A 27,110-nucleotide genomic window follows, 5' to 3' on the forward strand; every position below is an offset into this window, starting at 1 on the left:
CAACCAATAAAAACTTTTAAAGCTTTGAATTAGAATTTGAGTTTTCAGAAATCATTATTTGTTTGGGTTGGATGTTGTTGCTAGGTAAAGAAGGATCATATAATGATACAAAAAAAGCAGATTAGGATCATACCATAACTCTAGTTGTCGTCTTTTCTTGAACACAGACAAGCAAATATAAAAATGTGTATTAGCACTTTAGTTAGATACTTATAAGGGGAAGCAGAAAGAATAACGGTAAATAATTACCATCATGTTTATACCAATTTAATTCAATTTATTATGATTAATTTATATAATAAATTGAAGATATATATTATTTAATTATGATTAAGTGATAAATTGAAGGAAAAGAGAGCAACAATTCCACCATTGACAGCCGTTAAAAAGTTTTGAAGCTTTGAATTCGAATTTGGGTTTTCAAAAATTATTATTTGTTTGGATTGGGTATTGTTGCAAATATTTGAGAATATTATTTGGAGTTTGTATCTCAATTTCGAGGGTATTTTGGTGAAAATTAGACTTGATTTGGGCTGAATTTCAGATTAAAACTCAAAGAAGAATGAAGACATGACATACATTATACTTACGAAATTGTAGTAAAGTTATAGTAAAATTGTAGAAAAATTATATTCTATTGTTTATATATATATTTTTATTTAAATATTGTATGAAAGTTGAACAATATTTGTTTAAAAATTATATTTAATTTGTATGATATTGTAGTTGTATATAAATCGGTAGAAATAATGTATGAAAGTTGTAGATAAGTTATAGATAAGTTGTATAATATATAATTAGTTGTATGAAATTTATTTTTACTATGTATAAATCAGATACAAAATATACAAAAGACATATGTATAAAAATTGTATTTAAGTGGTATGATATTGTAGTTGTATATAAATGGGTAGAAATAATGTATGAAAGTTGTAGATAAGTTACAGATAAGTTGTATAATATATAATTAGTTGTATGAAATTTATTTTTACTATGTATAAATCAGATACAAAATATACAAAAGACATATTTTATAAAATTTGTATAAAAATTGTATTTAAGCTGTATGATATTGTAGTTGTATATAACTGGTAGAAATAATGTATGAAAATTGTAGATAAGTTGTATAATATATAATTATTATGTATATATTATACTTTTATTTTTTTCATTAACTTCAACCAAATATTGTCCAAATGCCTAGTCAAATTACCTCATCTAAAGTGAAACAGAGGAGCAACTTTTAACACTTCCATAAAACAACAACACCTCTTTTCCACATTGTACATATAATTTTTAAGCGGTGTTTATATTCGCTACTACTTGTTGAAGCAGATCATTCTGTTGAAACTACACTTGAAGAAATGACTCAAGATGAAGATTTTAAGCTCCTAAAAATCCAGGTATATTTCTCTATCTCAAGACCATGTTCTACTAGTGTACCATAAAGTTGACTTGTGATTTTTCTTCTGTAAATTATTATTTTGGTTCTATGTTTGCTTCCCTTGTCTCTTCTCCACCTTTTTAATGTTCATCTTTCGTTAATTCCCTTTTTGCAGACCTGTGCTTTTCGAGTGAACATACATTGTAATGGGTGCAAGCAGAAAGTGAAGAAGCTTCTTCAAAAAATTAAAGGTTGAAAGCTAAAAAAAACCTAGGCGGATCTCGTTCTTGTATGGCTTCTGAGCATGTGAAGGCGAGGGAATCAGCGGTGGAGAAAAAAGGAAAAGAGTGTAACTAAATCTCTTGATTGAAGGCACAAATAATGGATTTGGGAGCCTTTTAAGGTGTATTGTATATATTTTGTAACTAAAATATGTTTAGGTCGGGTAAATACCAAAATATGAACATTTTTCGTAATAAGATTTCAAATAGTATATATGAATGAAAAAATCGCTAAAAAAAAAAAGAGTTCAGCCAGTTGCGCTTGGGCGCGGGCTTACCCCACTAGTAAACAAAAGAAAACCCAACAATGAAAAAAGCCCAAGCAACCAGTGGGTTTTGGATTGGATTTGAAGCCCAAAAAAGCAAAGTTTGGATTGAAGACCCAAAGAGCAAAGTTTGCCCAAATCACTGTCAATCTTAACCGTCCAAGCATATTTCTTAGTGGCCGTCAGATCTAGGGCAAATTCCCGACTAGGGTTTTGCCTTTTAACTTGTTATCTCAAAACCTTCTTCACTTCCTCTTCTGTTCGAGCCTCAAGAGAGAGAGAGAGAGAGAGACAGAGAGAGAGAGAGGGGTTCCGAAGATGGTGCAGCGACTCACTTACCGGAAGCGCCACAGCTATGCCACCAAATCCAACCAGCACCGTGTCGTCAAAACCCCTGGTACAATAAAAACCATCATTAATATTAATGTCTTTAATTTGATTCTTGTTGATTCATTCAATTTTAAGTATGAATTAGTATTTCAATGAATTGAACCGATCAGGAAAAAAGAAATGGGCCGATTTGAGCGGAATGGATATAGACTTTATAAAAAGTCGATTATAACTAATTTGGGATTGAGACTTAGTTGATTGATTGATTTATTTATTGTACAGGTGGGAAGTTGATTTACCAGAGTACCAAGAAGCGGGCTAGTGGTCCTAAGTGTCCTGTAACTGGAAAGAGGATTCAGGGGGTAATGTCATCTTTTTTTTTGTCTCATACTCTTATTCTGCATTTCTATATGCGTTACCGGAGAGCTAAATCTGTGCTATTTATATCTAAATTCGTAAGATATATATTTTCCAGAGTTGTGCTTTGCATATATCATGTTTGTTTAAGTCGTTGATACCTCTAGGAATAGAATTGCCTTCTGCTACATATTGTTCACCATGTATTTCTTGTTCTGCAGCTCTACCATTATGTGCTTCACAGCAATCAATTTGGTCATGTTTCTGTGATTGGAGCTTCATTTACAATTTTGTTAGAAATTAGTGTTGGTTCTGATTTGTAGTGTACATGATCCACTTTGCATTATCTGATATCCTAGATGTTGATCTTAAACGTTTCTGAAATACCTGATTATGGCTAGTCTTTTTTCTTTTTGAGAAAAATTATGGTTAGCCATATTCAATATGGTCTTTTTTGTGTTTACCGTTTCTTACTCAGAGTGAAGCATCTCTTGGTATTGCATAAGCATATGCTGATTCATTTTTTCATTTTTACCATTATTAAAATAGTGGAGGTGAAGTTTTTAAAATAAGTAAATAATTTTATTACTGTTGGTAGTAAATCCTGTATACAAGGTGAACTCTAGATACTGATTCTGCTGTCAGATTATCATAGTTATGTTGTATATTGAGATAGCTATCTTTAAACTGTGCTATTGGAGTGAGTAGAATCAGCTTGTATTATTTGAATTCTCCCATCTCTGACTAAAATGCTCTTCATTAAGCCGTTGACAAGATTGCTTCTTCAGTCTCTAGAATTAGGAAAGAAGAATCAGGCTTTGACATTTTAAATATATCTCTTATTTGAATTTTTATTATATTCTCCTTTACAGATCCCCTTTAGTAGAAACTGAAGCATCATAAGAATTGCTAATGCCAACTTTAGCTTTTCTGGTGCTTCTTTGAATGAATAATTGTAAAGATGTTGGGTATTACCTAGATGTTTTTTAGCCCTGCTGATGGTTATAATACTCTTTCCCTTTTATTTGGTGTGTAAACTCTTATTGTCATGTAATTCATTGGTCTCAGTGTTTTATTGATTTATCTTAGTTAATTAATTGAAGCATTTAGTGCAATCTAATAACCTCAAATCTTGCTGTCCTGCAGATTCCTCACTTGAGACCAGCCGAGTATAAGAGATCCAGATTATCTAGGAACAGGAGGACTGTGAACCGTCCCTATGGTGGAGTATTGTCTGGAAGTGCAGTAAGGGAGAGGTTTGTTCTCTTAGTGTTTGTTGGCTTGTCCCTTTCCATTATTTGTCTAATTCATGCTCCTTTGTCTTATAACTGTGTAATGCTGGTTTGCAGGATTATTCGAGCTTTCTTGGTGGAAGAGCAGAAAATTGTGAAGAAGGTTTTGAAGATCCAAAAAGCCAAAGAAAAGCTGGCGGCCAAGAGCTAAGCTGAGAGTTTAGAGGGACTTTATTTTAAGTTTTGGTGAAATTTTGACATTCAAGTGTTTACTAATTGTGCACTACAAATTGATCTGATTGCTGCAACTTTTGAGGAGCATTTTGCTTTAGTTGATTATATCCGACTTCATTCCCCATTCTATATAAATTGAGTTGTCAATCTTGTCTTAATTTACCTAATATATCACACAACGGTTTCATCTTGCTAGTTGAGTCATTGTTATGAGCAGCTCAGTTGATGGTGAAAGAAATGTGCCAAAAGCAAGTAGTAGTGTAAGCATTGTCTGAATATTGGGAGGTCATTGTGCTTGCTTCTCGGTTGATGGCGGTCTATCTCTTGTTTGATTGTTGTTATTCATGAAGCTGCAACTAGGGCCAGTATGTATGCATTGCTTTAGTGATCCTAGTTGCAAGTGAATCCAAAACTGGGTTTATTGATATTGTGAGGATAAACATTGCATGCTGTTGTAATACTCTGATTAAGTTAAAGGATTTAAGGTACAATGCTCTGATTCAGAAGGGTAAATTTGTAGAGGCCATGGATTAAATACAAAGGTGGCAACCATATGGTGATTTTGTGATTGACCTGATACACATTTATAATGGTCCATCCAAATATCTAGGTCCTGGACTTTTCTTCTAAAGTATACCATCTAGAGCAGTGAAATTAGAGACATTGATGTTTGTTCGGCAACTTAATTAATTGGCTTGCTGTATCTGAAAACTATACTGTGCTTAATTACTTGGCACTTCGACTATGCTTTCCCTAAAAAACTTGATAAATGAAAGCAAGTTATCATGGGGAGGGATAACTTGTTTCACTATAGTTTGTCACCCAGGTATATATGAGTAGGGACTCTTTTCTGGTGCAGAATCTTCAGGCCAAGGACCTTTTCTTGAGCCTTGAAAGCAAAGCATATAGTGTTGCAACCTACAACACCTCGATCTTCCCCATGGATTTCGTGAAGATAATTCCCATTCCTTCTTCCAGCACGACTAATCTTTCTCACACGCTTTCTCCTGGGTAACCATGATCTTGGATATGCTGTCAAACAACTGAAAATCTGGAGAGCACAAATGAACAAAATCTACAAGGGAAAGATCTTGTAAAACCACAACCAGTCAGGAAACGAACTCTGGCTCTTTCATTGGGATCTTCTGTCAAGAATTTTGGTTCTTGCTTCCAAGTTTGGTCAATATATTCAATGATGACAAGTGATTCCAGAGTAGCTCTACTGGGTTGTGAATCGCGGGTACTCTTTTGAGAACTGGGTTGTGTTGGAGAAGCAATGGACTCTTGTTGCTCAAGCTCGAAAGGTACGCCTTTGATCTTGAGAGCAAGTTCAACTCTCTTTGAATAGGGGATGCTATCATTTCCTAGAAGAATTAGCTTGTTCGCCTCTTGCATTTTCTCTTAATCTGAGTTGTGACGGTTGTTGCTCGGATGCTGGCAGTGACAGGGGAACCCCTATATAATATAGGTACTTATACTTTCAACCAATTCCGCGATTAACCTTTTCTAATAGCGAAGGCCTAATGAGCCACTCTAGTCATTAGTCAAACGTTTTACACATTATATATAGTCTATTGACGGGGAAAACTATCAAAGGCCAATGAAACTTGCAGGATTTTGGAGCAACTTTGTGTTTTCAAGCAATACTACTCCACTATTATAAGTATTTATAACTTATGTGGACTGTCAGCGCACTGTTATCCAAATGGTCTAATTTGTAGTTTTTTTTTTTAAACCTCTCCCAAGTTAGGAGGATCGATAGTGTTTTCACACTTCACTTCCAGCGTGACTCGAACCCAGGACCTAACGGTCGTGGGTGAAAGTGCTTTTACCATCTGAGCAAGCCTCACTTGTCTAATTTGTAGTTTAATTTGCAATGTGAGAGTTTTTCTTATCTATACTTCATTTATCACTGCAAACACATGATATCAACACCTTAAGCAGGTTGTACTAGCTATTACAACGCCATGTTGTTACTCCTGTGTGTAACTAATAAAATGAAATACCTGTGTTTCTAAAAATAAAGACTTTGGGGAGGCGGGAGTGACACGAGGTAGAAGAAATGAGAAGAGAGGGACTTGAATTTTATAATAGTAATTAATAATAGAAGTTAGCATAAATTTTTCACTATAAAGGAGGTATAATTAAAATATACCCCACCTGATGCTACTTGAGAAGTCAAATAGTTTTTTTCTGTCGCAATTTCAAAAATATTTTCAAAAAGTTTTATTATAAGATATTATGATCTTGATTATTTTAATGCAGTTTCTAAAAATATTTTTATTTTCAATAATTTAAAGAATTTGAATTCCGAATGAAAATTAGATTATTTAACATTCACCCTCTCATTTGGGGACACGAAGAAATTATATTAGTACCAAGGGTTATAAATTACCTAGATTTAATTAAGAAAAAAATAAGTCGAAGATATAATCGGTTGAGATGAAAACATGAATTCCCTGGTTCGCGGGAAATTTGTTTTTTTTTCCTTCTTTAATAATCGACACGACAATTAGTTTATGGACGACAAAAATCACTCCCCATCATTGGAAACATCGGATTTGGTTTTGTCCAATTGTCCAAACTCCAATTGGTGACTCCTCAGAATCCGACGTAAAAGAACTAAGTGTTATCTTTCCCCTTCCTACCCCTCTCTGCCCTTAACCAAATTCAAAACAAAGAACAATCTTAACGTTATTCATTTTTTGACAAAGAGCTTGGTTTTTATATTCGTTGATACAATGATTTAATCAAATTGGAACTGCAACATTGCTGCTTTTTGGAGATTCGTAAGATATTTTTGTTATGCAAATGCATTTATATGCGGATTACGTGCACCTACGTATTTGCATAGGAAATTTAAAGATTTTTTTTCTTTTCTAAAAGTATATTAAAGGTGCAACATTATAATGATTTGTGCTTCCTACTAACTTTCTTCTCCTTGGATTACTTTCTTTTTTGTGTGTGTGTTATCTATTGGTGACAATAGGAGATATAGTGCTTATTTGTGAAGTTTGATGGGTATGTACTGAGTGAATATTTGTTGGTTCCTGTATTCAGATTCGTGTATTATTAATTCAATTAGCCTCCGATTTTATGCCTTTGTTTGATGTGATTCAATTTCTTTGTCTTGTTGAGATCTTGAAGTTGAGAAGTCAAAACAACAATTCCAATTTTGTCTGGATTCATCTACTATGTTGCCCCAAAGGAAAATAGCCAGAAGAAGAACGTGGTAGCAATTAATATACTACTGGGGATGGAAAGCATGTGCTTTTCTCCTTTTATCCATTGGAAAGTCACTTTTAAATGAACTTACTTGGATAATTTTCTGTTTCGACACAACATAGCATCTAGATTTTGGCATTATATCCCCATTTAGGATGACCTACAAAAATTATTGAGGGTAGATGAGAAATTTAATTATGTATAATGTCCTACCATCATAGAGATGGGTATACGCAAGCTTCTCTGTGCCATTGTACACAATAAGTGTGAGCAGGAAACTTTTAATTGCCTGATCATATTTGTCATGGAAAAATATTTTCATTAATAGTAGGGAATAGTCAACTTTATGCCTCTTGCTTCTTCTATATCATTAATGATTTTTTTCCATTTAAGTATACTTCATTGAGCATCATTTGATATGCTTCAGTGTTACTTCCAAATTAGTCTGAAATCTGAATATCAATCCCAGGTGGACCATGGCAACAAAAGGAAATCCAGGGGATAACAGAAGTAGAAGCCCTTTATCATCATTATTTATTGTAGCTGGACTTTGTTGTTTTTTCTATCTTCTAGGAGTGTGGCAAAGAAGCGGTTTCGGGAAGGGAGATAGCATAGCTCTTGAGATAACAAAGAAGGCAGAGGACTGCGGCATCCTCCCCAATTTGGAGTATGAAACACATCATGGGAATCAAAGCAGCTCATTCGATGATCCTAACCAAGAAATCAAGCAGATTGAGCCATGTGCTGAGCAATATGTTGATTACACACCATGTCACGATCAAATGCGAGCAATGACATTTCCTCGAGAAAATATGAACTATAGGGAGAGACACTGTCCTCCGGAGGAAGAGAAACTGCATTGTCTCATTCCAGCCCCAAAAGGATATGTGACTCCTTTTCCGTGGCCAAAGAGTCGTGACTATGTACCTTTTGCAAATGCACCATACAAAAGCTTAACAATTGAGAAAGCAGTGCAAAATTGGGTCCAATATGAAGGCAATGTATTTAGATTTCCAGGTGGTGGTACACAGTTCCCTAATGGAGCAGATGCATATATTGATCAACTTGCTTCTGTGATCCCAATAGACAATGGTACAGTACGAACTGCATTGGATACCGGATGTGGGGTGAGTCAAAGCTTTCCACAATATTCTGCATTAACTTTTATCATGCTTTAATGTTTTGAAGTTCCAGATATCATTCATTACGGATAGTAATTTGCTTCATATATTCCATTGCTTTATCTAGTTTCACTCCATGAATTCCTTACTTTTTTATACAAGTTAAAGTTCATGACTACGAGTGGTACTTTGTATAGTTTAATTTTTTTTTCTTTTTCTTTTTAACGTTGTTGCTGTTTTCCATCAAGCTGGTGTTTGATTGTATACCAGTTTGAAATTTGTAATGTTTGTAAATGGTACATGGCATCATAGGTTGCAAGTTGGGGTGCATACCTTTTCAAGAAGAATGTTCTAACCATGTCGTTCGCACCAAGAGACTCACATGAATCTCAAGTTCAATTTGCTTTGGAAAGAGGTGTTCCAGCAGTTATTGGTGTGCTTGGAACCATAAAATTGCCATATCCATCTAGAGCTTTTGATATGGCTCACTGCTCACGTTGTTTGATTCCGTGGGGTGCAAATGGTAAGGATCAGTACCTCTGCAGACTTTCCTTATTGTGCCTTGTACTGCTTGTATTAATGTATGGCTCCTTCTCTTGCACTAGTCACCAAAATGCAGGATAACATCACCGGCTCACTGTTCATTACATCCTGTATTGAATATCATCTTTTTCAAAAGTTTCGCTAATCTTGAAAAACCAAAGTTACCTTGTGTCCATAATATTCTTCCTTTTAATCAATATTTAATTCTCATTTTGGTAATGGTAACTCTAACAAGCAAATTGAACGTGGAGTATCTGTACCGGTGTTCATATCGATGTGATGTTTTGTTTGGGGTTCTTTTGGGTGGAGAAAGGACTTCATTAATAAGAAAGAGTTAGTACACAAGCTATGATTCAGGATTTAATTTAAAAGGTTAAAGGTTTTAAGTTCTTTGAAAATATGGGTCAAGAACTGGACAATTGACATGTGCAAGGAATCTTGGGGCAGCTATCTTCTCAGGAAGGAGTCAAGGACATATGACTGGGTGCTTGTATTTTGGGGATTTCTTATAGTGATAAAGTTTCGCTTCAGTTTGTTTCTTTGTTTCCTAACAAAATTCCACTTTTTTGCAGATGGACAGTACATGATGGAAGTCGACCGAGTGCTCAGACCAGGGGGCTACTGGGTACTTTCAGGTCCTCCAATTAACTGGCGGAATAATTATCAAGCGTGGCAGCGTCCCAAAGAGGAGTTGGAGGAGGAACAGAGAAAGATTGAAGAAATAGCTGAACTTCTCTGCTGGGAAAAGAAGCATGAGAAAGGTGAGATTGCCATATGGAGAAAAAGAGTAAACAATGAGTACTGCAGGGAACGAGATTCTCGTGTAACTCTATGTGAATCCTCGAATGCAGAAAATGTCTGGTAAATTCTTGCACCTTATAATATATTATTCTATAAATATCTCCGATTTTCAAATAGCCAAAGTGATGGAGATTGTCTTCTTTCTTCCTCCTTGTTCAGTCAATGCATATTAGATAAAGTCTCAAGTACTTGCTTTAAGATTCTAGTCACTTTCTTTAAGTCACAATTGACTTTGAGTTGTACAGCAATGTGATTACATTGTGGTAGATTTAGTTTTCAGTAATATATGTATGTGAATGTTGCTTCTCGTTGCCATGTTCTATGTCTTGTAATCGTTATGTCCAAGCAAGTTGAATACCTGCAAGGACTTGCTAATTTTGGTCTGAATTTTCCATGTCAAAAAATGGTTTTATGTTCCGCTTCAGTAATTGTAGAGTAATTAATTAAATGAAGGATTTTGAAACCACAAAGATATCCGGTGAATGATTGTTCTATGGAAAACAGAAACTTTTTATAACACTGAAGTGCGTAACATTTTGGATATCCACCAACAATTTGAGGTTTATGTTTGAATAAGTTGATTTAGTGATACATTTGATCGTTTGATTGTTGATTGCCTTCTAAATACTCGATATTAAACCAATATTCGGGGGCTTTAGGTATAAGAAGATGGAGGCATGTGTAACTCCTTATCCTCAGACAACTAATTCAGACGAAGTTGCTGGTGGGGAACTTAAGCCGTTCCCACAGAGACTTAATACTGTTCCTCCGAGAATAGCAAGTGGATCTGTCCCTGGATTATCTGTTGAGTCATTCCAGGAGGACAACAAGTTATGGAAAAAGCATGTGAATTCTTATAAGAGAGTTAATAAAATCCTCGACAGTGGGAGGTATCGAAATATACTGGATATGAATGCTGGCCTAGGAAGTTTTGCTGCAGCACTTGAATCACCCAAGTTATGGGTCATGAATGTTGTTCCAAATATAGCTGAACAAGACACTCTTGGAGTTATATATGAACAAGGCTTGATTGGAATATATCATGATTGGTAAACTTTCTGAAGCTCTCTTTTTTCTCATTGAACTCTAGCATCATTGCCACCTTTTTTTTATTTGTCTTTTTTATGGTGGATTGTGGAAAGCGAACATGTGAAAAGTTTGATAATTCATTCTGGCTGTTAGCTATATTTCATACGAAAGATTGTTTCCTTTACTTCTTCATTTTGCTTGGATTGCATTAGAACACTCAGCATGGAACTTTTAGAAATTATTGTCCAATTAAGCAGCTACCACATCATCATCTATATCTGTGATTATCCCAAGGTTAAAGTTTTTAATTCAATCAGTCAAAGAATTCCTCACTACCAAACTAGTTGGGTCGGCTGTTTGAATCTTCTATTCCGTTTCTCTCTTCGAATCTTCCACTCCGATACTGATAAATAAATTGCCTTCGGATCTTTCTCATTACATTCTTTCCCACCAGTTAATTGTCATGCCATCAGATTTCCACTATTTTGTCACTAAGGAGTTGCTGCTTCCCTGGTCCTATATGACTGCTTCCCTACAATGATTATTGAAAGTCCTCAGCCAGCATAAGGTTGAACATGTTACTGATAACAGCATTCTGTGTATACCTTCATACAGAAGTGGAATTTCGATTTCCCTGCGAAGGAAAGACTTGCACCAACCATTCTGTCATCTACTTTTGGAGTTAGCTTTTACGACTCTCGCAATAACTAGGTCCTTTAGTGTGCTTTTGACCTTTAATGCTGCTGGATACAATTATAATACCCTTTCGTATAAACATCGAAGATAGTATTCCCAGTCACCAGCTTGCATGTATCAGCATTCTCTTTTGTCTTTTAGAACATGACTGGCCTACATCTTCTCTTGAACTCTATATAGTAGCTTAAGTTTTGACTTCTAACATATGGAGATTTTGCATCACATCTTGAGTTTGTGATTGCTAAAACTGCAAATTTATAAACTAAACCTTCTCTCCCCCCTTCTAGTATCTGAGTTTACTTTTCTCTTTTCTGACATTGCCTTCCCCTAGAAGTATCTATTATATATCTTAGTTAACCTTCTTTCCAACTTGGATTCAGGTGTGAAGCCTTCTCTACATATCCTCGGACATATGACCTTATTCATGCAAATGGAGTTTTCAGCTTATACAAGGACAAGTAAGTTCCTTATACTAATTCATATATGAACAAGGTATAACTTATGAATAGGTCAGTTTTGCCAATCCGGCAAGACTAGTATACCAACATTATGCCCCGAAGCTATTTGTTCTTAAATTTCTTAAATGGGAATAAAATTTAAACAGTGGTGCGAAATGATTCTATTTGTGCAGATCACCTTAGTGTAACGTAACGTGAAGCTAGATCTTTTTCATTTAATTTCTGGAGAAAATAGTCTTCAGGGGAGCCAACTTCCTGCGATAATGGGGTGAGGAGGAACATCTATATAGAAAGGAGATGTTTGCCATATTTTTATGTTTCATCTGAAAATTTGAAAGCAAGGGGGAAAACAATTAGTCAATGTCCACCCATACCTGTCACTGCGAATAGTTTCAGCGATGATAATTCAATAAAGAACACCCAACCAATAAGTGCTTCAAGTTAGATCTTCTTAAACTTTCTAATTATGCCACATGTCAATGCAGATGTAATGCTGAAGACATTTTACTAGAGATGGATAGGATTCTTAGACCAGAAGGTGCAGTCATATTGCGAGACCATGTAGATGTCCTCACTCAAGTGAAAAGAATTGCGTCCGGTATGAGGTGGAACATAAAAATGGTGGATCACGAGGATGGTCCTCTGATCCCTGAAAAGGTGCTATTTGGTGTTAAAAAATACTGGGTTGCAGGGGATAACAACTCAACTGTCTCAGAGTGAATAGCATTGGCTTAGCAGCATTTTTGGCAGATAATAGCAGAGCAGCTAATGCTGCAGTATTTGGTTCATTGCCAGAGTTAATATTATTCTTTTACCACTGGAGTTCAGATTGATGAATGAAGCAGAGAACTCTGATAATTGTCATGGTAACCATTTCTCATTTTCCATTTTGACAGTTGCAGAATAGAAAATGAGTAGGTTACTCATGGCTAGTTTTATTTTCTTACAAGGCTTCCTTTTTATTGTTGCTTATTATCATTAACATTATTGTTATTAATTCTTTAGTTCATTCATGGGTTGTATCATATCTTTTCAGCAATTTTCCTGTGATTCCAGCCAAGTAAATTGAACTTTTATGGTAAAAGATCAAGTTCTCTCTTTTGATGTTATGAAATTTTTAGATATTCTCAAATTCATCTTTTCTTTATCGGATACTATGATGCCAAGACGCGCTTTGGGATAACAAAATATAAAAGCGCATGAGATTTAGTCAATCGAATCCTTACTGTCGCTGCCTAGAGGGAGAGCCTTGACGCAACGGTAAGATTTACTACCATGTCACCAGTAAGTCACGGGATCAAGCCATTGCAAGGTAAGACTGCGTACAATAGTTTCAATGTAGTCTAGCCTTTTCCGACGGAATTTAGTGGCTCGGCTTCTCTTTATTAAACATTGGTGCAGATAATTTAATGGCGTATTGAGTGTTCAAAATCAATTCAACTCAGTAAAGGAATACAGATGCAAGCACTTGCTCCAATATTTTCTTCCATTGTTTGTTGCTGTACTTTCTTAGCCAACTTGGCATAAATCTAACAGAACAGACAAAAGAAAACATTAATGTACAATCAACCTGTAATCTTGATACAGCCAAAGAGCAACCAAATGATTGAACTACCTAAATCATGAAGGTAGTAGATATAGTATTAGGAAATAGAATTTCAAGGTATCAGAATTTATTATGATGCTAATGCTGGTGTCCTACTTTGGGGCTCACTTGAATGAGTGGTGGAATTTTATTTTTGTTTTTCTGAGTTTTCTTTGGAGCCACTTCTTTATCTGCAGCCAATTTCTAGACCCCATTAACATTTATTACATATTTTACTTGGATCCATATCCATACTTTCTTGTTGATATACTGACCATTTAAACTGCAATTTGTTAATGTCAATAGATGGAAGATCTTATCATTAGTCAAAAACATCAGAGGTACTGTAAAATCAGATATTATATGTCGTGTGAGAATTTCGAATGAAGTGACAAGACTCTCAATATTATGCTTCTCCAAACATGTAGGATCCACCATCTTAAAGCTATACAACCCCATAGGCTCCAAGAAAGAGCCAAGTTATATAGGGCTGCTTGTAAAGAAACCAAGTGAAAAACAAAAGCTTCTCTCAAATCACTGAATCAGGATTTTGATCTATAGCATTCACAACCTTTTTCCTTTTGCTATTTGATGCAAGTCTATGATCTCCTTTCGATTTTACATTAGCTTATGATCTTTCCAATCTTTGCTGTCTTTCATCGTTTGTTTGTCGGTAAGCTACTTTTTTTGTGAGTCAAATTTGTTGTGTTGCTTCCTGTCTCAAAGCTTGTCATAAAACTCTTTCCACACTTATAAGAGCAATTGTTGCTTCTGGTCTGGCTCTCGAACTCTCTTTAAAATTTTCATCAGACAAAAAGAAACCTGAAGCATTTTGTTTCCATGGAAACCAATGATAATTCAACCAGCCTTCGTGTAGAATCATTTTCTTGTTACCTCAGCAACCCTGAAGATCAGAGCTTTATACACAAACTAGGGGGCGCTTATGAAGATCCTTATCCCGAGACCGCCTTTTCTGTGAGTTCAGAAAGAGCTACTATTAAACCACCCTCAAATAACAGTACTCGAGATAACCTTGCCAATCTTCGCGTTGATTCTTTTTCTTCTTATCTCAAAGCTGAAGAAGATAATAACTTTGCGTTTAAGACCATAGGCCCCCCTGTTCAAGATGCTACTATTGCATTTGTTTTTCCTCAACAGGCTTCTGTGACTGTGGGTACTCCAAAATACCAAGAAAGGACCAAGTCCAAAGATGGGGAACTTAACATATTCGGAGCTGATAAGTACTTCAACATGAAACTGGATTATGGAGCTGTCCCTACAACTGTGGTGAAGTATGGGGGGCAGATGAACAAAGGGATGGTTGATCTGCCCTACCTGAAACCCAGTTGCCGGACAGGAACTCAAAGTATTTGTTCTGAAGCAAGTAGTTTTAATAGCCAAAGTGCACTGTTACAAAATCTTCAGACAAGTAAATCTCAAACAAAGCAGAAAAAGATGACAGGAAGGAGATTTTTATCTAGCTTCGGTTGCCAAGGACCTTGTTTGGACAAAAAAGCAGTCTCTGTGGATGAAACCATAGGACATGGAAAAGTAAGTAAGTTGGCATTAAGTTCTGGCCCTTCCATGAGAGACAAGTTGAGCATAGTCAAAAATCAAGATCCAAGCATCGAAGAGCAAAGAAAATCACTTGAAGTGTTTGGCTCTGATAAAATGCGAAAAGGAGAGATAGCAGGGAATTTAGAAAGGAAACTCTCCATGTTAACTTGGGATGCCATTCCTAAAGTTCAAGACATCCCTATTACAACCATTGGAAGCGGCACAGTTGGCGATGACATGGCTAGCGATGCTAGTTCTGATTTATTCGAGATTGAGAATATATCCAGTAGTGGATATGGCCACATGAATTCACAAACTAGGGGTGATAATTATGTGCCAACTGGCTGCATCTCACCAATTACAACTCAGTATGCACCAAGTGAGGCCAGTATTGAGTGGAGTGTTATCACATCAAGTGCTGCTGATTACTCATCAGTTATCTCTGATTATGGTGAAAAGTGGATTAGCATTGCTGCTAATACTACTTCAAGGATTAATGCAGCCAATAAAAACACCAATACCAAGTATGCAGTTGGGAAAGAAGGTCAAAAAACCCGTCCAGGTGGGCTTTTAGGTTGCAAGAGCAACAAAGCAGTTAGTGTGGTTGAAACTGTATACAAAACTGGTGAGAAGGCTAAGCATCACCAGCGCGGTTAATGGTTAATTCCACCCTAATAAATGTTAAGGCTAAGCAGTTAGTGGTAATTCACTTGCCAGTGTAGTACTTTCATGTTAAATAAGAGAATTGAAATAAATGGTAAGCTTTAGAAGTTTGTACTATGTAATATCTTAGTAATGAATTGCTATTTTCTTCTTTCTCTAGTGAAGGAATTATTTTGATTATTTTAACTGCTACTCAGCTCCTACTTATCTTGTTATACTTTATATAAGTATCTATTTTGCCAAGAAAAGACACAGCAGCCACAATACATGAAAGCCCCAGTTTAGATTATAGAATTTTAAAAACTGTGACCTGAGGCCATCCTTGTCTAAAAGGAAAAGGTATTTTGGTTGTTTTATGTTTTTCTTTCCTTTGTGTCACCTGATACTGTAGTTGGTGTTCATCCTATTTGACCATCAAATGGAAATAAAGCTACTTTTTTCCAGACAGGTTTGCCTTGTTTAAAAGTCAGTAAATCCAAATCCTTTAGTTGGCATGCACCCATGTCAAACACTAGGAGGCCATAGGCCCTACCTAAACAGAATCTTGCTTCAAAATGAGATACACCTCTGGACTTTTAACTGATGATGCTTTCTCTTTTTTCCATAACCAACTTTTAGGTTTGAGACTTTGCAATTCTGTACTTTGTCTCAATGACCAATGTCAAATAACTGACAAAGTTGGTTGGGCACGTGCAGTCATGCAACTTGAAGAATCCCATAGGTGTCTACGTAAAATATGTAGCAGGTGAGAGGTAGTAGGTATACACAGCAGAAAAATCGAGTGAGCGATTGGTTCGGACAGTAACGGTATAAAAGAAAACAGGCTTATACAGGGCACTCCCATTTTGCTCTCAGTTAAACAATGGTTCTACCGTTTGGATACTGGATTTACTAAAGAAGATTGACTCAACCAACATATTAGACAAAACAAAGAGAATAAGGTAAGAGTTGACAAAGCATCTTGAGACATTAAACTTGTTTTAGAGTTTCAATTGTCCTATTTGAAAGCACATCCATAGAAAATTCCATAGGTTCTCGACAGGGTTGGTAAGGAATAAAGTTAGAACGTGTTCGTCTGTTAACGAATCCAAACTGTAGAAGCATGTGAGATTTGATGTAAGGGGTGCGAGGCGGAGGCAGGATTTTCACCAGGAGAATTAAAAAAATAAAAAATGATAAAACTGGGGATTCAATATCTCATATATAAAAAAATTGATCTTATACACACAATGTAATTAATAGCTCCGCACTTGGTGGGAAGGGAAGCTTTTAAGTAGAGTTGTATATATTATAGAAGAAATGGGTTTTATAAATAATTGGAAGATGAAAAGGTAATGCCTCCGAGTGACAAAACCACATGACAGTCATGCGGCCTAAATGTGCTTGGATAAGTTAGATACCAACATTCAATTTTGTAGCAATCTAACAACTAAGACAGGGTTGTCTAAGTCCTCTTCTCTCGTTTTCACCAAACAGTCGTCTATGCTGAAAATATGGTTGCAATAAATCAAGCAAACCAAGAGATCCTTGTGTTTCGTGTGCAAACAAAAAGTAAGTAAAAAAAAAAAAAAAAGTTACATGTGACATGTTAGAGATACTTTTAATTGTGTGAAACTTTTTGAAAAATCTTGTGTATTCTTGATCTAAAAAAAAAACAGATCACATAATGTTAAGAGTGCCTTTGGACTGACTGAATCTAATAACTGATATTAAAGCTAATGATTCGACTTAACAAGTATAGAGATGGTGAAAAATAACTTTTTATGCTACGGTCTTTGCCTTTAGTTTGGAAACGTAGACGTAAGAAGAAGCCTATGGCCGGTTGTAGGCCATAAATACTCATATGATAATGGTGACACATAGTGAATTTTCTGATAAGTCCATAAATCTTTATGACAGACAATATAATACTTAGTTTGAGATGAAGATTGTTGAGTCATGAAAAAAGTATCACACCCAAGGGTGTGACCTAGTGGTCAATGAAGTAGGTGAGAACCTTAAGGTCTTAGGTTCAAATCTCAGCGGAGGCAAATACTAGGTGATTTCTTCCCATCTATCCAAGCCTTGGTGGATAGAGTTACCTGGTACATGTTGCTGGTGGGAGGTGGCAGGTATCCCGTGGAATTAGTCGAGGTGCGCGCAAGCTGGCCCGAACACCACGGTTATCAAAAAAAAAAAAAAGGTATAACAATTCGACCTTAATAAGGTAAATAAGCTACATATAGAGGGTAAAGATAAGGAGGAAAACTGTGCGAAATTTAATTTGGCTAAAAACGGCCAATATCATGTAAATGTTATGGTGGTTAATTCCTGGGTGACTTACCCTTTCAACTTGTGCTTTCCTGGTAACATAATCTATAAACACTTACCTAATCTGGAGGTTTGGACGTTCTCAGTTTCCAATATGAATTACGCTAAAGAAAGAAACTACAGGTCAAGTAAATATCAGTCGCAGCCATGAGGGTTATTGTCAACAAAGTTATAAAGAAGATAGTGAAAGTGCTAGGGCCTTAATTGCAGGAAGAAGACATGAAACTAAATATTTAATCACAAAAGAGTCAGTGGATTTTTCTTGTGCAAGTGCGACTAGGGCTGTGCATAGTTTGGTAAATACCGAATTACCATATCGAAACCGAAAATTTTGGTATTCGGTATGGTATTTGGTTTAAGTTTTAAAAAAGAATTGGTACTAGGTATGGTATTTGATATTTTAAAATGAAATACCGAAATACCGATACCGTACCGAAATATATATTATATTACACAATACATATTTTATTAATTATAATTTAAATATAAGAAATCTAAAATTTTACTTTCCTTTATTCTCTAGATTCATCAATTAACCCTAAGCAAGTAACAAGATATTTCTCTAAGTTTTCTCTTGCTAGGTTGGTATTTGCTGGGTTTGGACAAAACTTTTGTCAACAAACATTTTTAGTTTTGTACTTTTGAGTATATTACCGTTTATGACTCTATGCACTAGTTAGTATTCAAACCGAATAAACCAAAGTTACCGAACCGAATAAATCGAAACCGAAAGGAGAAAAACCGAACCATACCAAATTTTATTAGGTACGGTATTGGTATAGTATTTTACGAAATCGAATACCGAAAATATCGAACCGAAATATCTAAATACCATATTATACCGACCAACGAACACCCCTAAATGAATCTACCGGATGTATGTGGAATTTGCTCAAGGTGTCAATTAGTGTTGAGCATTGAAAATCTGGCCAAGAGTACTACACCTGTGACTGTAAAATAGTGTCGATTGTATCTGGCACTGAAGTTGAGTGTAGAGGTAGCATTAATGAAGTTGTAGGCCTAGCTATGGGAATGTTTTGTACAAAGGACCAGTAGGAGTTGGATATCAATGTCGTAGTTAAAGGTTTGAGGACGACTCAAGTACTAGTTCATTCGGACAATCTTTTAATCCCTGGTTCCCTTGCTTTAAATGAATGTCTTATCAGTTCACTGTTTTACTTTTTTAACTTAGATTGACTTATATATATTGACATCTAATCGGGTCAAATTGGACTACATGAATTACATGCAACTGTCTATAGTTAGTTCACTATGGTAACTTAAAACATTAGGGGTCATTTAATCCGGAACAAGTTATCTCGGGATTATAATGGCGTGGTTATAATTTAGCAATGAAATAATAACATGATACTTAGAGGATATACTTTTATTGGCAAATATTTGGTTTATTGACTAAAATAGAATATACAAGGTAAAATATAAAATATATATTTGATTTAAATTAGATAAATTGAGATAACTTTCATTTTTAATTTTAACCTTGTCTTTCTTAGAAAACTTTGAAAGAAAAGCCATCTATATAGAAGGGAAAATATGTTATTTTGTTATTTTTATTCGGGAACTAGTGATCTCGAAATTGTTATCCCACATTATTTACCCTTAAAAATGGATAGTAATTGAATTTATATGTGGGTTTAAGGATATGTGGATTAATTCAATACAAGTGATTAATAGCGTTAGATTAAACAAATAAAAAATATAATAGATGACCAAACCAATGATAACGGTGATTCCGGGCTCGGTTGATGGCTCGATGAAGAACCTGCCCTCCATTCCAAACTTAAACTTATGAAGAATTTAAGAACAAGAATAAGAATTTTGAACAACAAAGAGAATTGAAATAAATTGCCTTGATATGCGTGTTACAATGTGTGTTCTGAATAATAAGCTTTCCCATTTATATAGTAGGAGAGTTTTACCCTAAGTACAATTCTAAAAAGGGTAAAAATCTTCTGTTTCGTTAATCATTGATTTTCAGCCGATATGGGCTAAGATTCATGTCGTGATATCCGGCTAGGCACGGACATCACGACCCTTTGTTAGTCGTGCGCAGCTATTTGGTAATACTCTTCGAAGTCTCAATCCTCAAATCGGACCCGGAGAATATGGTCCTGATATCCCCGAGGGCAGGTGTTTTGACCGAGCCCCGATACGAGGGGCTCCTCGCTCTAACTCTGATCCATTACGGTCACGTTCCTGCTCCGTTTAGCTCACCGGGAAGTCGAGTCATGCAGTGGGCTCGGTTTTACCCGTATATTGATAGTCCCCTCGTTTCTCAGAGAGTAGGCTTGCCGAAATGATGGAATACGACAAATGACTCCGGTTCCTTCCTTCGTACGTTACGACGGGGAGCCAAAACGTCCCATAAATCGCGTTGTTCTGACTGTCACCGGCAGGTTGCCTCCGAATGAGAAGCGTCGGTTGTTTCCCAATAAAAGCCTCATTCCTTTGTTTTTTTTCTTCTTTCCGATCAAACCGCTATCTTCGAGCTTTCCAACCATTATCAAAACCTTCTTCAAATCTTCATATCTTCATCCTTGTTCTTCAATCTCCATAGCAATCTCCAGGTTTCTATCCTAAATTTTTTCAAATCTTCATACTCTGTTCTTCATCTTCCAGACCTGTTTTTCTGAAACTTTGCATTTTTTTCTCAAATTTTCAAACACTACCTCAGATGACAATGGCCAAAACATCGAAAATCGTTCCTTAACAAGTTGCCTCTTCATTACCGCTGGTACTGAAGCGGTCACACCTGAGGTGGTTGCCCTCGAAACGGCCTGCCCCGTTGTGGCTGCTAATGAACCGGTCGCCAAGCCCCCCTTATCGGCGTTTATTCCCGAGGGATGTTCTATTGTAGATGACTTCAAGGTTGATAAGCCTTCACGCTTACAGGATCGGGGCGAAGGAGTCTCGAGATATATATGTTCTGTGACCGAAGACGTTATTCCCATAGTTCGTAAGGACTGCAATTGGGAAGGCAAGAACATAGTAGTTCCTGGGCCCGAGGACGCCGTTACTACCCATGTGGAGGGGTAATTAAGTGTTTACACTTATTCCTTCACGTTGGGCCCGATGGATTCGATCGTTCTAGATTTTTGCAAGAGGTACTAGGTGTGCCTAGGGCAAATCCACCCATCATTGTGGAGGATCGTGACCCTTCTCCTTTACTTCGTGAACAAGACCGAATCTCGTCGGTTCACGATCGACCACCTGCTTCGATTATACAGTCCCTGGATATTCCGAGAGGGACTGATCAAGCTTACACGCCAGGCCAGTAAGGCCCCCTTCTCCAGTATCAATGAAGATCGAGACCGGGGCTGGCAGGGATGCTTTGTTCAAGTGAAGACCGAGAATTTGATCCCCCCGGAATACATGTCATTCTCTGAGAAATGGAATGCGTCTCGTAAGTGCAACTCCTTCTTTCAACATCAAAATTTCCTCTTCTTTCATTTCCATCTTCTCAAACATGTTTGTGGTTGTACAGCTATTGCACGGGTTCCGAATATGGTCCCCCGGTTAAAGGAGTGGATCAAATGCATCTGTACTCAGATGTCCTATTTTGAGCGCACATGGCGCGGACTCTCGAAGGGCCGATGGGAGGCCCATTCTCATGGTAAGGTCTCTTTCCGAGTAGCCAACACTATATCTACACCTTTCATTTTGCTAACTCCTATTCCTTCTTTGTTGTTGCAGGTTTGCCTAAGACCACTGAACTTAGGCCTTCGAAAGGGGATGAAGATCTGCCCCTGTCCATTGATCCCTCCATTTCTGCCACGGAGGGAAAAAAGAAGAGGAAAAGAAAGCCCCCGGGCTCCCCGAGCTCTGAGATGAAGAAAATGAAGAAGCGGGTGCTCCGCAAGCCTATGAGGGGCTCCGGTTCTCGAGCGTCTAACTCGCCGAAAAAGAATTATACTACTCGGAATGACACCAAACTTTGCGTGCAAGTCTTAAATCACCATACAGAACTATTCCCAAACTCGAAATTTCAAATGGACCTCGATTACTCCTAAACCTACTCCAAACCAAATTTATAGAACTTTACACCACATATTCTCCTTCATGTGTACTCCGGGCCATCGATTGGGCTCTCCCGCGAACGCTGTTTTTGGGGTCGGTAGGAAAGTTTGCTTCGATAGCTACATGTGAGTTAGCATCGATCGGGTCCGCAACTGGAACTCCGTTGGGGTCAATAGGGGGCACCTCGTTGCTAGGCACTACATTGTTGTTCTCGCCATGGTGGCCAGACTCAGCATCAATGCTCAAATGAGTAGATTTAGAGTTCGGAATTTTTAATTTGACCTGAGATTAAGATCTCAAAGAACAAGTGTAAAATAGAGTGCGTTATGAAAATTCGTATCAAATTACCACTATTATCCCTAGCCCCACGGTGGGCACCAAACTGTTTACCCTTAAAAACGGATAACAATTGAATTTATATGTGTTTTTAAGAATATGTGGATTAATTCAATACAAGTGATTAATAGCGTTAGATTAAACAAATGAAAAATGTAATAGATGACCAAACCAATGATAACGGTAATTCCGAGCTCGGTTGATGGCTCGATGAAGAACCTGCCCTCGATTCCAAGCTTATACTTATGAAGAACTTAAGAACAAGAATAAGAACTTTGAACAACAAAGAGAATTGAAATAAATTGCCTTGATATGCGTGTTACAATATATGTTCTGAATAATAAGCTTTCCTCTTTATATAGTAGGGGAGTTTTACCCTAAGTACAATTCTAAAAAGGATAAAAATCTTTCGTTTCGCTAATCACTGATTTTCTGCCGATATGGGCCGAGATTCATGCCGTGATATCCGGTTAGGCACGGGCATCACGACCCTTTGTTAGTCGTGTGCAGCTGTTTGGTAATGCTTTCCGAAGTCTCAATCCTCAAATCGAACCCGGAGGATATGGCCCTGATATCCGTGAGGGCACCTGTTTTGACCGAACCCCGATACGAGGAGTTCCTCGCTCTGACTCCAATCCATTACGGTCACGTTCCTGCTCCGTTTAGCTCACCGAGAAGTCGAGTCATACAGTGGGCTCGGTTTTACCAGTATACACATATAAAATGTGGTTTAAAAATAATATTACAATTATAGTATAAACAATGTCGGAAATTAAAATTATACCAAACATGAGATATAATCGTTCCATAATTTATTCCGGAATAATAAACTCTTATTCCAGTAACCAAATGACCCTTTAAGTAACTAACTTGTCATAATCAGTTAATGTAAACAAAAGAGTAAAAGATATCAAGTTAAACAAAGAAGTTACGGATATCTGAACTCATGAGTCATGATATTGTAAGAAAAATTACGCGACACATCAAATATTTACACTATATTTATTATTTGTAACTATACTTTCAACAAATTTACCATTCATAGCTATATTTGAATCTTATAGCAAATCCATGAAATAAGAGATTAATTGTTTTGAATTGAAACAAAACAACAATAAGCTCTTGAGTTTAGTTGGTTAGAGCGCTTGTTTAGTTAGCAAAGGTCTTGAGTTCTACTCTCAACAAGAATATTTTATTTTTTTGTATTTCTGCATTTCGCCTTAGTTGTATTCGTTGCGCGAAAAAATACAATCGATATATATTATATCCATTGTATACACCCATGTATTTCACATTGGTTATAGTTGATAGATATTGTATTCGTTGCACAGATGAATACAATTGTGCGAATGAATACAGTTGATATTGTATTTGTTCCGCAAACGAATATATTTGACACAAACTATATTTGTTCCACGTTTGAATACAAGTGAACAATTAAATAATAGTTACAAATAGTAATTAAATAAATTATAGTCACTAGACTCTAAATTACAGTAGTTTATAAAAAATTCTCTAAAATTAGTTATGACATCTTGACTATCACGCAATAAATGTTAGACTCAATTCATCTCCGTGAATAATGATCAGCCTCCTTGTCATGAAAGGACAAAAAGAGAAGGATCTTAATTGGTCTCTCTCCCATCAAAGTTAAAAAAACTGCAATTTTCAGTCGACAAAATTTTAAACTTATTTACTTAATTTATTTATATTTTTTTATTTAGAAAAATAACTACTCTCTCCGTTTCAATTTATGTGAATCTATTTTCTTTTTAGTTCGTGCAAAAAAGATTGACTCATTTCCCTATTTAGAAATAATTTACCTTTATGCATTGATTTATAGCCACACAAAATATATGTGCCTTATTTTATACCACAAGTTTAAAATTCTTCTCTCTTTTCTTAAACTCTATTTATAAAAAAAAAGATAAAAAAAAAACTTTTTTTTGTGCGGGGTGGGGGCAGTGGGGTGGGTGGTGCAGAAAAACGAAAAAACAGAAATTTAAAATTACAAAAAAAAAAGAAAGTTGCGGGGTGGAGGGGTGGTTACGGAAAAAAAACTGAAATTTGAAAAAGAAAAAAAAAACTTTTTTGGAGAGAGGGGTGGGGTTAGGTGGGTGGGTGTGAGGGTGTGGAGTGGGTGAGTGAGGGTGGGGAAGGTTGAGAAGGAGTTTTGGAAAATGTTTTCCCTTCTCTTGATAAGGAAAACATTTTTCTCCAATTGGAGTAAAATGAGTTCATAAGAAAAATATTTTTCAAAACATTTAAGCCAACCAAACATAGAAAAATTAAAAAATATTTTTCGAAAAATATTTTCCTACATACCAAACACACCCCTAGTCCAAACAAATAACAAATTTGCAAAACCTGATTTCAAATTCAAAACATCAAAGCTTTTTAATGGCGGACGATAAATGGGTTTATTTAACCGTGCTACAAGCTTTTACACCTTTTAGGACTTGGTGGAGAAAAAAGTTTCTTGGCACATATGATGACTGATTTTGGACGGAATAATACTGTTATATTCAGTTGAGTGGAATTGGAAAATAGAAAAGCGACATAAAATGGGTAAGATTAGAGTCTAATATATTATTTTGTATATAAATGATAAATTGTATATGTTAATATAATTAAGTGATAGTTCCTCTAGAAAGGATAAATAAATTTATAATGTAGTGTAGATAGGTAAAAATTCTTTTTCAGTCCTAAGATTGGATCATGAATATATTTAATGTTTTGATAATTCTTGAGCTAAATTCACATTTAGCCGACCGGTGAAAACAAACAACATTCGGTAGCTATAAATTAAATCATACAATTCATAGCCTCAAATAAATTATAACGGGTAACCTAAATTGGTCTTTTGTATGCCGGCAAAACATTAGCTCTTGCAAAATTTAGATAAGCATGTGCCTATTTATGTGACTCGGGTTCATCTTCTTTGTACTACTATATCCTATTTGTTTTATTTTTTATTTGGGTTGTTCTTTTATTTCTTGTTCCAAGCTACAAGGATAACGTGTTTCATAGCTTTCCCTCTTATTTGAAAGTCTATAACCTCATAAATAGTAGGTGACTTCGCCATGATTAAACTTTGTCCTAACTTCATGTTTATCAATTTCTGGCGAAGAACCGTCCATATTGAATTCTAATCGTGTAACTCTTGACACCGTTTATTGTGTATGGTAATTAGTCTTTTCTAACTTTGTTCTCTGTTCCTTTTATTTCTGTAATAATATCATCATGTTTTTACGAAAATATTAGGATTATATGTTTGCTTCTATTCCACCCACAAAATTAAACACACAAAATAATAAGGCAAAACAGTACAACTATTTTCTTTCAATATAATTCCCTTTTTATCTTTTACAGAAACCTAAAAATTTTATTGATCTAATTTGAAAAAAAAAATGATATTCCATAAGCAAAAATATACATAATATAAAAAGAAGAAGAAGGTAATGTATACGTATATATGCAGTACACACATTATACATTAGTGTATATATAATTTTTATATATCATAGTACAGTCTATACACCTAAGATAAGAGGTTTTACAGTTGGAAATATAAATTAATGAAAAGAAGAAAAAAATATGATTTATTTCAAGCATACGATAACAGGTTTTACAGTTGACAACATATGAAAAGCCACTTGGTATATATTTTCTCTTACATCCTTCTTTTAATAATATACTATTCTGTTTATATTAAATTGCATCATTAGTTTATGAAAGTAGTGAAAATAATACGGGCTTGCTAATTTTCGGATTGATAATTAAAAAATAGCCAACGTTTGCAAAGTTATTAAAATAATAGACATTATTTTGTTGAAAGACGGAAAGTTCCAGCATAATATGCTAGATTATGGAGCTTTTGCGTATAAACTTCCAGCATATTATGTTGGAACTACAACACATTATGAAATTCCGGCACATATGCTGGAATCTCATATGTAAAAAATTCAAACTCCAGTACATTGTGCTGGATTTTTTTCGGATTTTTAATTGTGTTTTTGTTCAGATTTAATATTTACATGAAAAAATAACTAAAATTCGATTGCTTTTGAACCTGTGACTATTTTTCAATTATCAGTTTTAAATCTGGCTATTTCTAACTCCCCCGAAAGTAAGGATGTAATATGCTAAAGATGCTTTGCCAACATAGAAACGCAAATCTAATGGACTGTAGCGGCCCAAGAGGTGGAAAATGAGCTATTATCATTTCTAGTCATCCGGAAAAAACTAATGACAATCGGTAGCCACAAATTACAATATATATTTTATAGTCCAAAATTAATTCTAGCGGCTAGCCACCGAAATTGATAAACCTAATTACCACGGAAACACAATAGGAGATGGCTTCTAAGATGAATTTTAATTTATTCTATTCATTATTTTTTTTTTTGGCTTTTATGCTATTTAGATATTAATATTTTATAGATACTTGTGAAAAATATTAAAATAAAACTTTTGTCATAAATGTTACTTTTTGCCTTTTCCTGTATGAGTTCAATATGTGCCCCTACTGTAAGTGAGATAAATAATTAAAATTTTAAAAAGCAAAATACTCCAAAAATAGAAGTTACGTGTATTTTGAGGGAAGGATTTAATTTTAGTATTATTTTTGGAGTATTTTATTTTTTGTTTTTAATTTTAATTAT

At 35.6% G+C, this 27,110-nt stretch overlaps 4 protein-coding genes across 4 annotated transcripts; 3 read left to right on the forward strand and 1 right to left on the reverse strand.

The window, feature by feature from the left end:
- The first annotated feature begins 2,072 nt into the window (after positions 1 to 2,072).
- Positions 2,073 to 4,219, forward strand: LOC107762102 (large ribosomal subunit protein eL34-like). The gene is made up of 4 exons (XM_016580427.2): positions 2,073 to 2,328; positions 2,544 to 2,623; positions 3,765 to 3,874; positions 3,968 to 4,219. Exons 1-4 carry the CDS (start codon positions 2,250 to 2,252, stop codon positions 4,059 to 4,061), a joined length of 363 nt encoding a protein of 120 aa, XP_016435913.2. The 5' UTR covers positions 2,073 to 2,249; the 3' UTR covers positions 4,062 to 4,219.
- A 673-nt stretch (positions 4,220 to 4,892) lies between these two features.
- On the reverse strand, positions 4,893 to 5,479 carry LOC107823680 (glutathione S-transferase U9-like). Its single transcript, XM_075242936.1, has 2 exons — positions 5,207 to 5,479; positions 4,893 to 5,135 (listed from the first exon to the last, which is right to left on the reverse strand). The coding sequence occupies exons 1-2, from the start codon at positions 5,477 to 5,479 to the stop codon at positions 4,893 to 4,895; spliced, it is 516 nt and encodes a 171-aa protein (XP_075099037.1).
- A 1,255-nt stretch (positions 5,480 to 6,734) lies between these two features.
- Positions 6,735 to 13,063, forward strand: LOC107823700 (putative methyltransferase PMT2). The gene is made up of 7 exons (XM_016650395.2): positions 6,735 to 6,873; positions 7,779 to 8,436; positions 8,743 to 8,953; positions 9,546 to 9,834; positions 10,434 to 10,823; positions 11,880 to 11,957; positions 12,443 to 13,063. Exons 2-7 carry the CDS (start codon positions 7,786 to 7,788, stop codon positions 12,675 to 12,677), a joined length of 1,854 nt encoding a protein of 617 aa, XP_016505881.2. The 5' UTR covers positions 6,735 to 6,873; positions 7,779 to 7,785; the 3' UTR covers positions 12,678 to 13,063.
- Positions 13,064 to 13,817: 754 nt separating this feature from the next.
- LOC107823719 (protein PHYTOCHROME KINASE SUBSTRATE 3-like) lies at positions 13,818 to 15,921 on the forward strand. Its single transcript, XM_016650412.2, has one exon. The coding sequence runs from the start codon at positions 14,383 to 14,385 to the stop codon at positions 15,754 to 15,756; it is 1,374 nt and encodes a 457-aa protein (XP_016505898.1). The 5' UTR covers positions 13,818 to 14,382; the 3' UTR covers positions 15,757 to 15,921.
- The last annotated feature ends 11,189 nt before the right edge of the window (positions 15,922 to 27,110 follow it).

The sequence above is a fragment of the Nicotiana tabacum genome, chromosome 22 (assembly GCF_000715075.1).
Source record: "Nicotiana tabacum cultivar K326 chromosome 22, ASM71507v2, whole genome shotgun sequence".
NCBI classification, from domain to species: Eukaryota; Viridiplantae; Streptophyta; class Magnoliopsida; order Solanales; family Solanaceae; genus Nicotiana; species Nicotiana tabacum.

What these genes read in the sequence shown, in the direction of transcription:
- LOC107762102 (XM_016580427.2), top strand. Translation starts at nt 2,250, where the DNA reads ATGGTGCAGCGACTCACTTACCGGAAGCGCCACAGCTATGCCACCAAA. An exon ending in CCGTGTCGTCAAAACCCCTG is followed by an intron (nt 2,329 to 2,543) that starts GTACAATAAAAA and finishes TTTATTGTACAG; the next exon opens with GTGGGAAGTTGATTTACCAG. An exon ending in CTGGAAAGAGGATTCAGGGG is followed by an intron (nt 2,624 to 3,764) that starts GTAATGTCATCT and finishes GCTGTCCTGCAG; the next exon opens with ATTCCTCACTTGAGACCAGC.
- LOC107823680 (XM_075242936.1), bottom strand. Translation starts at nt 5,479, where the DNA reads ATGCAAGAGGCGAACAAGCTAATTCTTCTAGGAAATGATAGCATCCCC. An exon ending in ATCCCAATGAAAGAGCCAGA is followed by an intron (nt 5,136 to 5,206) that starts GTTCGTTTCCTG and finishes TGTGCTCTCCAG; the next exon opens with ATTTTCAGTTGTTTGACAGC.
- LOC107823700 (XM_016650395.2), top strand. Translation starts at nt 7,786, where the DNA reads ATGGCAACAAAAGGAAATCCAGGGGATAACAGAAGTAGAAGCCCTTTA. An exon ending in ATTGGAATATATCATGATTG is followed by an intron (nt 10,824 to 11,879) that starts GTAAACTTTCTG and finishes ACTTGGATTCAG; the next exon opens with GTGTGAAGCCTTCTCTACAT. An exon ending in TTCAGCTTATACAAGGACAA is followed by an intron (nt 11,958 to 12,442) that starts GTAAGTTCCTTA and finishes ATGTCAATGCAG; the next exon opens with ATGTAATGCTGAAGACATTT.
- LOC107823719 (XM_016650412.2), top strand. Translation starts at nt 14,383, where the DNA reads ATGGAAACCAATGATAATTCAACCAGCCTTCGTGTAGAATCATTTTCT.